Here is a 14,811-nt window from a genome sequence, read left to right on the forward strand (position 1 = left end):
TTAATGTAGTTTTCAAAAACCCATTTAATGTATTCCACAGCTACTTTTAAAATTACTTGAGGATTAGTCATTGCTGAGGATTAGCTGTGTCACTACTCCCTGGGATGATCAAGCATTGACTATATACTTTTTCTAAACCACAATTTCATCATGGGTTAGAATCATAAAATCTTAAAGCTGGGAAGGGACCACAGAAACTAAGGCAGCCTTCTATACTCTTTCTACTTTGGAAATCCTACCTTAGTCTTTTAGCATCTATTTCTGCCCCAAACCAGGGGCAGAAAAAAAAACAAAAACAAAAACAAACAAAAAAAAAACCCTTAGAAAAATCTGAAGAACTGAATCTAAAAAACAAACAAACAAAAAACCTCCAAAACAAAAAACAAAAAACCTTGAGAAAAATCTGAAGAACTGAACCTAACAATCAGTGAAGAAGTGGACTGTGAAAATTACAGTCAAGAGAGAAAACTATTTTTAAAACAGTTCATGATACCTGTCTCTAGTGAATCCTGGTCATATTAATCTTATTGCTTTCTTTCTAGCTACAAACTACTCAGTGATTTTAGGGGCAGGTGAGTTTATAACTCCCTATTTATAAAAACAGATACAATATAAATATAATACATAGCTAAAAATTCTTTGGGAATCTTAGGAAGCCTAGGCCTATTTTAAAGATAATATTTCACTAGGATAATTTTGATTGGCTGAAGAAATCACTGCAGGATAAAGTAAAAGCTTTTTATGTTTATGTTTAAAATGTGGACTTGAAACTTATGATCTTTGATAATATGTGCTAATTTTGCTCTTATCCAATATTTTGAGCTATCATACCAATTTAAAAACAAATAGCCTTTCAAATTTTAAAATAGAAATATATATATATATTTACTATATATCGTACCTCTGAAGTTTATTTTACAGCTCTGTAAGACAATGGCACTGAACAGTAATAAAATGAATTTCACTCATTTGAATAAGAGGTAATGACGCAGCTACTAAATTCTTATTTTTTTATTTCATTAGTATAAATAATTCTTTGTTTTTTTCTGAACCTCAACTAATAAAAACATTATGTTACCTCCTTTGTGATGAAGGGCTTGGCAGACAAAGGATTATGATCTAAACAATATATCTTAGGGATCTTGCTTTTCCCTAAAGGAAAATCAGAAAGGTTGCTCAATTTGTTTTGGGATATAAATGTCAGTGAATATTTTTGTCTCTATGAAATACTACAAACTAAGTATTTTCTCATATCAACATGCATCACTAGCATCCAAAAGAAAAAATTAATCCTTTAAAAAATGCCCTCAGACTAGCAAAAAGCTTTATGTCTGGAGTTTTTCATATTATGAGCAGGAACTTTTTCTTTGTAACTTGATTCCTCTTGCAAATGACCCTCATATATTTTCTGGAGAATTTAACTTTCACAGTTCTTATAGTTTTCTTTAACCCTTGCTCACCCTGGCTCTCATGTCTTCCCTTTAATCTGTAGCTACCCATTCAAATGGCTCTGTCCACATACACACACACAACAGGTGTATAAATAGTTCTTTGTTTGAGCTCAGAGCCTGTGGGGCCAGCCAGACGGGACCTTGTTTAATTGTTCATCTCGTTAGCATACAGCTGACAGGCTGCTTCTATTGGGGAGTAGCAGAGGAAGGCAAACCCATAGGTCTGCCATGTTCTAAATTTCAACTATTATGAATGAGTTCCATTTCAGAATAAAAGGCCCATTCCATTAAATGACATCATCTTGCATTCTGAATCTTTATAATCTACTACTCACGGTCTTACTTTTGTGGGAGCATCCGACAAGGGACTCGTTTTCATTTAATTTGGCCACTGGCTTTAACACCCACAATGGAAAAATGTTAAATCTGATTAGTTAATGAATAAGAGGTCTTGTGAATTAAGGGACAGACTGAAAAGTACTCAATATGAACTCCTTTCTGATTCTGAATTCTATCCTAATAATTTGTTCAATTTGTACTATTCACTGAGAACTAATGATTTCAATTAATCAGTATTAATCTACAAAATGATTAAAGGATCTTTATATACTTATGTATATTTATTTTATTCAAAGAGGGGTTTTATGCTAAAACCTGGAAGAATTCCACTGTTACAGAATGATACTTACATAAATATATAACCTGTATGGTTTTCGAACTTAAAAAAGTTGCCATTTGAACACTTCTGAATTTAAAAAATGGTATCAAACCTGTTAAAAGCACTATGATGTGACCTTAATGAAAACACAAAAATTTTAAGTTGCCCATTTAGTAAAAAATTGGTTAGAAAATGTAAAATAGTTAAAACTCCTTCAGATCAGCTGAAACCTACACACACACAATTTCCACTGTATACAAATCTACAATAATAAAATACTGTCTAAATATAAGGTTGAAATGAGTCCATATGCACTGATATATGACAAAAAATGCTATAATTTAAAAAAAAATTATCCTATTTGCATGGTGGTATCTTTTTCTCATTTAAAAAAATTTTATTGAAGTACAGCCAATTTACAATACGCCTGTTAGTCTTTTAATAACTTAATTTTTTAGAAGAAAAATACAGTTTCTTTAACTGGTTTAGGATTTAGAAAGCAGATATGATTTATATTTTTAAATCATGACATAAGGCAGCTTTAACGTCTACAACTGAACATTATTTACTCTCATACAAGATAGACATCTCCAACCACAGTTTAAACAAAACCCCCAAACGATACGAAAAATGGTAATAAAAATGATAATTAAAAGAAATGCCTGGGAGTTCCCGTCTTGGCACAGTGGTTAACGAATCTGACTAGGAACCATGAGGTTGTGGGTTCGATCCCTGGCCTTGCTTAGTAGGTTAAGGATCCGGCATTGACGTGAGCTGTGGTGTAGGTTGCAGATGCGGCTTAGATCCTGCATTGCTGTGGCTCTGGTGTAGGCCTGTGGCCACAGATCTGATTAGACCCCTAGCCTGGGAACCTCCATATGCCTCGGGAAGCAGTCCTAGAAAAGGCAAAAAGACACAAACAAACAAACAAACAAACAAAATAAATAAAAGAAATGCCTGAGTTAAATTTCCTCAGGACTTGTAAGAAATCAAAAGACCCCCCTGGATATTATTTTATCCTGTATCATAAATAAGGAACTTTTTTTTTCTTTTTAGGGGTGCACTTGCAGCATACAGAGGTTCCCAGGCTAGGAGTCTAATCAGAGCTACAGCTGCCAGCCTACACCACAGCTCATGGCAATGCTGGATCCTTAACCCACTAAACAAGTCCAGGGATAGAACCCGCAACCTCACGGCTCCTAATCGGATTCGTTTCTGCTGCGCCACAATGGTTAACTCCATAAATAAGGAGTTTTTTAAGATTTGCAACAAGCTTCCATTAACACAAAAGCTCCTACTCTAACTTACTTGGTTTGAAGTTGAAATCACTGTCTCTGAATACTTTGTGTTAAAAAAAGTGCTATTACAGAGCTATCTCATTGGGCCTCAGTATTTTAGATATTATAGCCATAAACAGATATGATGTACAGTAACTTTATATTGCTGAAATCTCTTTGTAATGCCCAAATGAAGTTAATGAGTCTCATTCTTTTACAATTTCTGACTTAATAACAGCATTTTTTCCTGTCAGCAGTTCATTTTAATAACTAATTCCTACATGAAATGAATAGGAACAAAACTAAAGTCTAATGATGATATTTCAGTAGTTCTAAAAACCCAATTTTGTGTTTTAAAATTTAAATGATATATCAATCAAACTCTAAAAACACTGTCTGATAAAGTCTTATGTTTTATATTTGCATTAAGAAAATATAGAGAGGGACTTCCTCTCATGGCTCAGCGGAAACAAATTCGACTAGGAACCATGAGGTTGTGGGTTTGATCCCTGGCCTCACCCAGTGGGTGAAGGATCCGTCGTTGCCGTGAGCTGTGGTGTAGGTTGTAGACAAGGCTTGGATCTGGCGTTGCTGTGGCTGTGGTATAGGCCGGCAGCTACAGCTCGGGTTCAACCCCTAGCCTGGGAATCTCCATACGCCGTGGGTGTGGCCCTCAAAAAAGACAAAAACACACACAGGCACACACACACAAAATATATATATATAGAAACCATCAAAAATACTGAAAGGAAGTAGGAAATTAAGTAAATGAAAATGTTAATCCCATTCAAAAATAAGAGGAAATGTTAAAACTATGGCAGCCTGGCTATACTAATTATATAAAAAGGAGTAGGAATTATTCACTTCCTAGTTTCTTTTACTGTTACAACAATCTTCAGGAAATTTAACTTTTGTGTATATTAGATAGCTAAAATACGTTAAAAGCTTTCTGTGGTTGAAACCTCATTTAATCCTAACCTTTGATGCTAGGCAAATTTGTTCAGTTAAAAGAAACAATTGTTAAAGTTAAGGCTTTTGATATTGACTCCTATTAACATATTTCTGGCAGGTTGATAGCCTCTCACCACCTTTGTGCGAAATTTAAAAATCTTTTTCTAGAACAGTTAAACAATAATAATTATTCATCTATAAGACAAGATGGATGTACAAATCAATGCTATTAGCTATAGATGATCTAACTGGCATAATCTTGTTATAACTAAAAACAATGTAAAGAAAGGTTCTCAGCAACAAAGCTATTTCCTTGATCGAGGACACTATTTTGGCCAACCTGCCCATGTAGACTTCACACCACAAATAATCTTGATAGCACTGAAGACTGAGAGCTGAGCTTTTTGTATTACTTTTATCCTGCCATCAACTCTTATTCTTCCACTCCTAGGGCATTCTGGCACCTCAGAGAGTCCAACTACTTTGACAAAGCTCCCAAACTACTTATCAAAACAAAACAAGCAAAAAGTTATAGGCTCCAAGAAAAAGAAACTTGCTAATCCTCATTTCCTGCATTGGGAAGCTAATTTATATTCTACATCAGGGATTGGCAAAGTATGCTTGTGGGTGAAATCTGGTCCTGTTTTTACTAATAAAGAAGACTTATTTCAAATAAAGTTTTATCAAAACAAAGCCACATCCATTTGTTTTCATAATTTCTGCGGCTGCTTTCATGTTATAATGTCAATTAAGTAGTGACAGAGACCGTAAAAGCCTGCTAGGCTGAATATATTTACTGCCTGGCCTTTTACAGAAGTATGCTGGCTCTCCTCTTCTAAGTGCTAGGAGAGAAAGTAATATATTTAAAACTTGCAAGTAGAGTGGTGACCTCCAAATAAATGCCCATGAGAACAAAAATCCATTACATCAAAAACTTTATGTAAATGTTATGTGGAGTTCCTGGAATGGCATTTATGTTTAGTAGACTGGTTCTACTCTCAGAAGAAAAATAAATGGAATGATGAAAATTAAGTATTTTTGAAAGAAGCTGACCTCACAAATTCTAAATAGTGATCTAGAATAATCTGATAAACTGATATTTCTATGGTTACTTTGTAATTTTGGCCACATAACCTCCATTTTTAGGGGCCTAAAAAATACTAATTAATGCAGAGGGAAAGTATATAAACTATCAGGAAGTTACATGAGACAAAAGAGAAAAGTCAGGAGTTCCCGTTGTGGCTCAGCACCTGACTAGCATCCACGAGAACATAGGTTCGATCCCTGACCTCGTTCAGTGGGTTAAGGATCTGGCATTGACATGAGCTTTGGTGTAGGTCGCAGATGCGCCTCAGATCCTGCATTGCTGTGGCTGTGGCAGAGGCCAGCAGCTACAGCTCTGATTCAACCAATAGCCTGGGAACTACCATATGCTGTGGGGGTGTCCCCCCTGTGCCCCCCAAAAAAGAAAGAAAGAAAAGTCATTCCAGAATATAAAATTGTATCATTTCTTAGTCATGATCAGTTTGAATACTTGGGGGCGAGAGGGGATGATAACAGCTGGAGATTAACTCTTGAAGATGGCTGGCAAAATTATAATATGTTCCCCAAATCACAAACCTTCCAAGAATATGAACAGAGTTGATTCCACATAAGTGGGTACAAAGCATGTGAGCAAAGCTCCTGACAGTACTGATGGAAGCTCTAAGACATGAAAAACAACCTCCAGGGGAGTTCCCATTGTGGCATAACAGTATCAGAGGCATCTTGAGAGTGCCAGGATACAGGTTCCATCCCCAGCCAGGCTCACTGGGTTAAAGATCTGATGTTGCCACAGTTGTGGTTTAGGCTGAGACCGTAGCTCAGATCTGATCCCTAGCCGGGATCTGATCCCTGGCCCAGGAACTCCATGTGCCGAGGGGTGGTCAAGAAAGACACCCCCCCCCCAAAAAAAAACCCCAACACCAAAAGAACGACAATGACAACAAAAAACCCTCACAAAAAAACCAAACAAAAATAAAATGACAACAACAAAAAAGAAACATAGCCACAGGATAAGAATTTTCCAACAATACACTTAAGACTTAGCTGGGACAGTCACTGGCTGACTGTGATCTTCATTACATTCCATCCTTTGGTCCTGAGAACTGAGTATTCACAGTTAAAAAGTTCAGTTCAGAAGGATGGGAGATGAATATTGACTCAAAAGTGTCAGCTTTTGTCTTACTTTTGAGGGTAAGGCTGGCAGAAACATCTGCATCTCCACCTCCACTAGTGACTGTGTCTGGATTGAGTGGATACAGCAGATGATGTCTGGCAGACATTTTTCCCAGGTCTGGGTCCTCTAAGAAGGTTATAAAAACTCGAGGGAGACCTTGATAGACAAACTGAGCAATAGCTTGGCCTTGGTTGCTGCAGCACTGATAGCAGCACTGATAGTGCTTCTCAGACTAAGCAGGACTCACCTCATGTTTAAGAACTCTTTTTTCTAGATTACTCTGAATTTTTTCCTTTAAAAAAAATATCTCTGGCAGCTCTGAAGCAGGCAGTATATTCCTAGTGGATACAATGGAAGCCACTTCGTTAATTAAAAGCTTCAGGGCAATATTTAATGAAACAATCTTCCTTTACAAGTCCTTTTAAAATGCACTAGGGTTTTAACATGGCTTTGGAGGACTGGATTTTGAAAAATCTCTTTGCCAGCTCACATATAAAGTTGGTGGAAAAAACAAGCTCTCAAAGACAGAAGTTACATTTCATACAAACATCTACATTTCTTTGGGAGGAGCGAGAGATAGATCAAATAATGTAGCAGATAATAAAAGGAGTAGAAGCAATGAGCAGTGAAGAATTAAAAAATGATGATGAGATGAGGACTAAGAACCACAAATGTTGTAGATGAGACAAGCTTAGGACTCAAATATGTTGCTTTTCAAGTTATTCTAAGTAAGGATAAACAATATTAGAGCAAAATAATAATTTATAACAAATGCTACCTTATACTGTTAAAAATATTTTATTACTACTCACTAAGAGTGGAAACGATACACCCTGAGAGTTCTATGAATTTAATAATTTATAAATGTTTTCACATTTAATACCTTATCAATAGCAACAAAAGCTAATTTAAAAGGAGCCTGAATTTCAAGATTTTCTGACATTAAAAAACAAAAACAAAAAACTGGTAGTTAAGATATACAGGCATCTAATGTCACTCATGTTGCTAAAAACACTCTTCTCAGGAAACCAGGCAGTCTTGTTTCATGTTTACTTCAGCAGCTCCAGAATGAATATAAATGGCTGTCTGACATGTGAATGCAAAAATCTGGAACCAATCCTATTTTACAGAACATAAGACTTCAGCATTTGGGACACCTAATTATTTCGATGATAGGTGAGTTTTAGCCTTGATCACATGGCTTACAGCTAGAAATCTGTTTCATAGGAGAATATTTCACAGCATGCAATGAATCTTAAAAACCATGCTATAAACATGAAAACACATGGTTTCAGTTAAATAGCAGGTTCAAAAGGAGCCTCATTCCTTTAAAACATAATTTGGATAAAAAATAAGGTAAGACATTCAACATAGAATTTTTGATGTGCGTGGCTGTAGAATTTCACTTTTTTCTCCTTTCAAAAATTACCATGTTTTTAAAAAGATGGAATGAATTATTCTATTCTCTTCAGGGATTAATCTAAAATTGCTTCCTTTCATTGTCACTTAAATTACAGCCATTTTCAAAACTACCCCACATTTTTTCATTTGGAAATAAAGCTTAAATTTGGACCTCTACAAACAATATTACATTCCTTCTGCTATTGAAGACTGGTTCCAAATTGTAATAAACAGCTTTTCTAAACCTGAACCCTTGAAATTCAGCTTGCTTTATTGCTTTTGCTATTCGGACTTTCTACACACTGTTTCAAGGCAAAAACTGTTCTGCCAATTATTACACATCTGGAAAAATAAATCCAAGTTTAAGCTAAAATAGTCTTTGTAGAAAGTTTATGCTTTTTTGCACATGATCATAGCAGGATTTTAAGGGCAAATACTCAATGACCCTGCCCAATACTGTAAAAGAAATTCTTTTTTTTTTTTTTTTTTTGTCTTTTTGTTGTTGTTGCTATTTCTTGGGCCGTTCCCGCGGCATATGGAGGTTCCCAGGCTAGGGGTTGAATCGGAGCTGTAGCCACCGGCGTACGCCAGAGCCACAGCAACGCAGGATCCGCAGGATCCGAGCCGCGTCTGCAACCTACACCACAGCTCACGGCAACGCCGGATCATTAACCCACTGAGCAAGGGCAGGGACCGAACCCGCAACCTCATTAACCTCATTAACCTCGTTAACCACTGCGCCACGATGGGAACTCCCTGTAAAAGAAATTCTTAAAGGCCACTGTACCTTCTTTAAAAAAAAAAAAAAAAGGACCCTCTCCAGGAAGATTTCATGAAAAACATTAGGACAACAGGCTTTAGGGGTTATTACAAAAAGGATGAAAACTATTTTACCATTGAAGCAGATCGACTGCTTGTAACAAGGCTTGATCCACCATAGTTTGAATTGAGGCTTCCAATTGGTGCATTATGGGATGGTCCCAATAAACTGTGTATATCACTGTGACCAGCAGGCAAACTGGTGGAAGGTCCCACGGCATGGTTCCGCAGCACATGGATAGCATCATCCAGTCTGTCCAAACGATCCTCCATTCGAGATTGCTATAGGGATTGAACAAGTAATTGGAGGTTACTGTTGTTTTCTGTTAAATGCATTAAGTTGCTATGATTCCTACTTTGGGATATATGGAAGACAGTAAGTGAAATTCAATATCAAGTAGCTTCAAAAGAAACTACCTGTGCTACAAATCAACAAAGAAAGGATATTTGTAGACTATGCTAAATTAACAAAGCTTCAGAAGCAAATCACTGCTTCATAAAATCGATTTACCAATCTAGCATGAGGTTATTTCTTTTAGCTTCTACAAAAGCTGAAGGCTACTGTGTCTGATACTCAATTATAGATGATAAAAAGATTACTAGAACTTTAACACTGATCTTGAAATGAGGGCAATGAGGATGGGTCCTCAAATCCATCAAATGTAAGTTGTAATTTTGTTTTAAGTGAATATTTAATACCTATCTGAAATGGTGACCACATTCAAATGTGCTCTTTCACAAAACTGAGATGACATTGTCTGTCTGTGGATATACACATGCCCCATACACAAACATATTAGAATTTAAAAATACAAAAAGCACATGCCAGTAGAGCTCTTTTAAAAAGATTCATACTCGACAACAAAAGAGAACAAAAGCCTTTTCTTATATACTGTTATAAAAACAAAAACAGTCATTGTTTGATTTTAAAAGACTTTGGAGTCTGCATAGGCTTGAAGATTTTAAATGGGTAATAGGAAGTATAATTAATTGAAACACAAAAAAGGCACCATCTAAAAGAAATAGTACCTCACAGACATCCTTTAAGAAGGACATTGCATCTTGCAAATGCTCGTGAAGTTGCTGCTCAACTCGATTTTTCTGGCAAAGTCAAGACAGAACAGGAGGCAAAGCACAGGTTAAGATTAACTCCAAAAGAGATGAGGAAACAGCTGATGTGCATGTCAGCATCACATGTTAGTAAAGTTAACGCAGAGACCTGCAAGATCTACTTGTATTAAGATATGAGCAGGCTGGGATTTAACAGCAAAGTTATAAGGTTAGCATCTAAATAGCACACATTGTTTATATTTGCTTGTAAAATATGTGAAAGAAAATTTTCCTTTAATATAAAACATTCTGTTAGTCACAGAAAAAGAACTTTTACATTTGCAACCTGGAATTACTAAATGATAGCATGACTTAGCATTCCATCCAGTCATCCTTATTTTGTTTTTATAATGCCTTGTAATTCTGTAATTCTGGGGTAAGCATAGAAAGGCAACAGTAGTTAACATCCTACCACAAATTCTTCAATGCTCAGTATCTAGACAAGCTGCTTTATTTTACTGCCTTATCTGTTTTTTAATGTTTTTGCTCCTATGCTTTACTCTTCATGAAAAAATAATAGAAAATCACATTTAAAAATTTTAATAGAGATGTAATAAGCTATACATATCATACAAGAAAGAATAAAACAACAATTTTGCATCTGCTGGACTAATTTTCTTTTATTTGGTCTGTGTTTTTTCTTCTTTTCCTTTAACTTTTCTTTATACATAAATATAGAATTAGAGCAAAATTAATCCCTAGATTTGTTAAAGAAACAAAAATTTCATATCAGTATTTTAACATCAGCTGTCCTGAGACCCGAAGCCTGATGTCCAAAAGAACAGATGGCAAAGGCACACCCAATGTGTCTCATAATGTTCAACTAAATCAGGCCATTTGTCAGCAAAGAATTTGTGTGTAATGCTATCCTACTGTTTTTTCATTGTTACTCAAGATTTTCTGGAAAAAAGAAAAGAAAAAGAACTCCACACTATAAGAAAAAAGTGACCTAAGTATGATTCTCAGAGGCTCTTACCAGGGAGTGGAGTGAATTTTCATAGCTTGGGGACGAAGGAGCTTGCCCTCCAGGTCTGGGCCACTGACTGGTACCTGTTAAAACCCCAAAGCACCCACACACCCTGGTTAACTCAGTGATCTTGATAATGTTCTAAAGGAAAGGATAAAGATATAATGTAAGTGTATATAAATTTATGTGAAAATATTCGTTCGGCCTTCAGCTTGGTATTTGTTACTTGTAAGTCCAACACGTTAAAAAAATATTTCTCATTATTAAGACAACATTGTAGGGAGTTGAGAAAAAAATTATACTTTAAAACGTAACTATCTTCATGTTTGTACATTCTTCACACTTTGCCCATACACACACATCATGAGAAAATGTACTTAATATATAATTTAAAATTCTGTCCCTCCCCCATATTTTTAGTCTTTACAATAAAACTATTAATGACTACATCAATATTCACCTGATTCTGGTTGCTTTCACTTGGCTATTATAAATAGTAATTGAATAGCACTATATTATGAATAGTAAATATTACTGTGTTTTTTTTCTTTTGGGGAACATGTTTAAGGATAAAAAGCACTTCTAAATTAAAAGGTATGAATATATTTATGATCCTTAATTCAAAAGCCCCAATTGCTTTCTAAAGGGTCATGTGAGTTAATATCAACTCGTGGCTCTAGTAATGCACAAATGCACATTTCAAATGACTGCAAATACACTTAGGATTATCTGCTAAAATTTTTTCCCAATATAGTTTACACTAGAACATATTATTTAATTTGGAAAATGTCATCATGAAAATGTTTATTATTTGACTTTAGAAAAGTAGAACTATAGGAGTCCTCGTTATGGCTCAGTGGTTAATGAATCCGACTACTATCCGTGAGGACATGGGTTCGATCCCTGGCCTTGCTCAGTGGGTTAAGGATCCAGCATTGCTGTGAGCCGTGGTGCAGGTCACAGACATGGCTCGGATCCCATGTCACTGTGGTTGTGGAGCAGGCTGGCAGCTACAGCTCCAATTCGACCCCTAGCCAGGGAACCTCCAAATGCCTCAGGTGTGGCCCTCAAGAGACAAAAGAAAAAAAAAAAAAATACAGCGAAGTAACAATATAATTTAAAAAAGTTAGAAAAAGAAAAAAGTTCAGAGTATGAAGAACAAAAAAAAAAAAAACCCACATGAGAAAAAAATAAAAGGATTGATTCATTCATATATTGAGGAAAAGGCAGTGTTTTAATGATCTGGCCAAAATAGCTTTAAAAAGAAAAAGACAAAACAACTGATCAAAAATCTTTATTATTTCATGATTGTACATCTGAAAACAAGCTATGTATAGATATTAATGAAGACTATTCAATCAAATACATAGTATTTTTCTTAACAAAAGCTTCAGTGATAACTTGAATTACATTAGAAATATGAAGTTGGCAGTTCCCATCGTGGCTCAATGGTTAGAGAATCCTACTGTCTTCCATGGGGACTCGGGTTGGATCCCTGGCCTTGTTCAGTGAATTGAGGATCCAGTGTTGTCGTGAGCTGTAGTGGAGGTCACAGACATGGCTCAGATCTCATGTTGTTGTGGCTGTAGCATAGGCCAGCAGCTGTGGCTCTGATTTGACCCCTAGCCTGGGACCCTCCATATGCTGTGGGTGCACCCTTAAAAAGTCAAAAGAAAAACAAACAAACAAACAAACAAACAAAAGAAATGTGAAGTTGGAGGAGTTGAGAGTTTATTTGTCTTGTTTACTGCTAAATGAAGTTTTTTTTTTTTTTGGTTTTTAGGGCCACACCTGTGTGTGGCATAGGGAAGTTCCCAGCTAGGGGTCGAATCAGAGCTGTAGTTGCTGGCCTACATCACAGCCACGGCACACCAGCCACACCAGACCCCAGCTGTATATGCAACCTACACTGCAAGCAGTTGATGCCAATGCTGGATCTTTAACCCAATAAATGAGGCCAGGGATCAAACCCACATGCTCTAGGATTATCAGTTGGGTTCTTGACCACTGAGCCACAATGGGAACTCCTAAATGAAGTTTTAAACTACGTTCCATTAGAGCTTGTTGTTACAGGTTAATGTGCCACACTTAGGAAATCAAAAACTTTCAGTAAATTGGAATTATTAGAGTTGGTTTTAGCTAAATAACCTAGTAATTGTATTCCTATTAATCATACACATTTTATAAGTTGAAAAGATGGATACATTCTTTTTTTCTTTTTTGGTTATGCTCATGGCATGTAGAAGTTCCTGGGCCAGGGATCAAATTCTCACCAAATTCAGTGACCCAAGCTGCCACAGTGACAATACTGGATCTTTAGCCTGCTGTGTCACAAGAGACCTCCAAAAAATTGGATAAATTCTTAGTAACCTGATTATATTTCAAAATTAATTATATGCATACTGTTGTGATTATACAGAAAAATTTTAAATACTAAAATTATAAGAAAAATACATGTTATATATTATACTTCATCAGCTAACACTTTTTTTATTTGTAAGCAAATTACAAATTATTTTGAGGACCATTAAAGGCTTCTTGTTAGATAAACAAATATAATCATAATTTAACTACATAAAGTATGGACAATCTAAAACTGCTCATTGAAACAGAAGTTTGTGGTCTAATTTTATAATCAAGAAGTATCATTTAGCAACCCGAAAAATCTAGTAACTGACTATGTGAAGAATTTATTTAAAAACAACCAGCTAATACTTTGCACTGGTATCAGTGCATTAATGGTCCCCAAGCATGGATGCAGAATTGAGAATTTTTATGTGGATAAGAGGGACTAATCATAATCTGTTTTGAAAAAGACCCTAAATTATTTTTAAAAGTTTCCTTTAATGTTTGTAGTATTTTATTTTCAATTATTTTGCTCCATTTCCCGCTATATCCTTGGGTAATCAGCTTGTGATAGGAGCCTGATCAAATTACTTAATTTGTGTGGATTATTAACACAAATTTTATGTTTTAACATCTTAGAACTGTTAGTATACATCTGGTTTGCAAAAGAGGCCAATTTCTGTGGTTCTTCACTAGTTAAGTGTTGAGGAATGAGATGTGTGCAGAGTTACTCAGGGAGGAAATCACCTGTATCCATTATTATTTTTTTAAATGATTTTTATTTTTTCCATTATAGCTGGTTTACAGTGTTCTGTCAGTTCTCTACTGTACAGCAAGGCGACTCAGTCATAACTTCTATTCATTATTTTATTTTATTTTTTTGTCTTTTTGCCATTTCTTGGGCCACTCCCGCAGCATATGGAGGTTCCCAGGCTAGGGGTCGAATCGGAGCTGTAGCTGCCAGCCTACGCCAGAGCCACAGCAACGCAGGATCCGAGCCCCGTTTGAGACCTACACCACAGCTCACGGCAACGCCAGATCGTTAATCCACTGAGCAAGGGCAGGGGTCGAACCCGCAACCTCATGGTTCCTAGTCGGATTCGTTAACCACTGCGCCACGACGGGAACTCCTATACATTATTTTTTGATAGTGATAATGAAGTAACTATGATAAGGTCTACCTTCAAAATGTAATTCATTAAATTGGAAAAACATACTCAAACCTATTTTGCTTTTATTATAGATTGGGCTGCCCCAATGTTGATGTACTTCATTAGAACAGAAAAAAAAACTAACATGGTTAAAAAACTGGTATCTGCTTGAACTTCATACAAATATCAAGTTGTATTTCGTGGGCAGAGCTCCTTAAACCCCACTTAGTCATTTCAAAAATTCATGTTCTTGGTCACAAAGGGGATGGCTGGATAGTTATATAGACTAAGAGTTCAGTAGAAGTCAATCCTATGTCTGATACAGCTAAAAAAAAAAAAAAAAAAAAGAGCACAGGAATCCTTTGTGGCACAGTAATTAAGGACCTGGTGTCACTGCAGTGGCTGGAGTGGCCATTGTGGTTTGAGTTTGATCCCTGGCCTGGGAACTTCCATTCAACCTGG

At 36.0% G+C, this 14,811-nt stretch overlaps 1 protein-coding gene across 12 annotated transcripts in view; it reads right to left on the reverse strand.

The window, feature by feature from the left end:
- The window catches only part of TCF12 (transcription factor 12), a 374,065-nt gene that overhangs the window by 25,252 nt on the left and 334,002 nt on the right, over nt 1-14,811 (reverse strand). For 6 of the 12 annotated variants that reach the window (XM_021094696.1, XM_021094722.1, XM_021094701.1 and 3 more), the window contains 3 exons: nt 10,862-10,935; nt 9,805-9,876; nt 8,851-9,057 (listed from right to left, as the gene is read on the reverse strand). In XM_021094696.1, the coding sequence (XP_020950355.1) occupies nt 8,851-9,057; nt 9,805-9,876; nt 10,862-10,935 (353 nt within the window). The remainder of the gene's footprint in view (nt 1-8,850; nt 9,058-9,804; nt 9,877-10,861; nt 10,936-14,811) is intronic. The other 6 variants (XM_021094708.1, XM_021094732.1, XM_021094759.1 and 3 more) reach the window with 1 other exon arrangement.

Source organism: Sus scrofa, chromosome 1, assembly GCF_000003025.6.
Source record: "Sus scrofa isolate TJ Tabasco breed Duroc chromosome 1, Sscrofa11.1, whole genome shotgun sequence".
In the NCBI taxonomy this organism is placed as follows: domain Eukaryota; kingdom Metazoa; phylum Chordata; class Mammalia; order Artiodactyla; family Suidae; genus Sus; species Sus scrofa.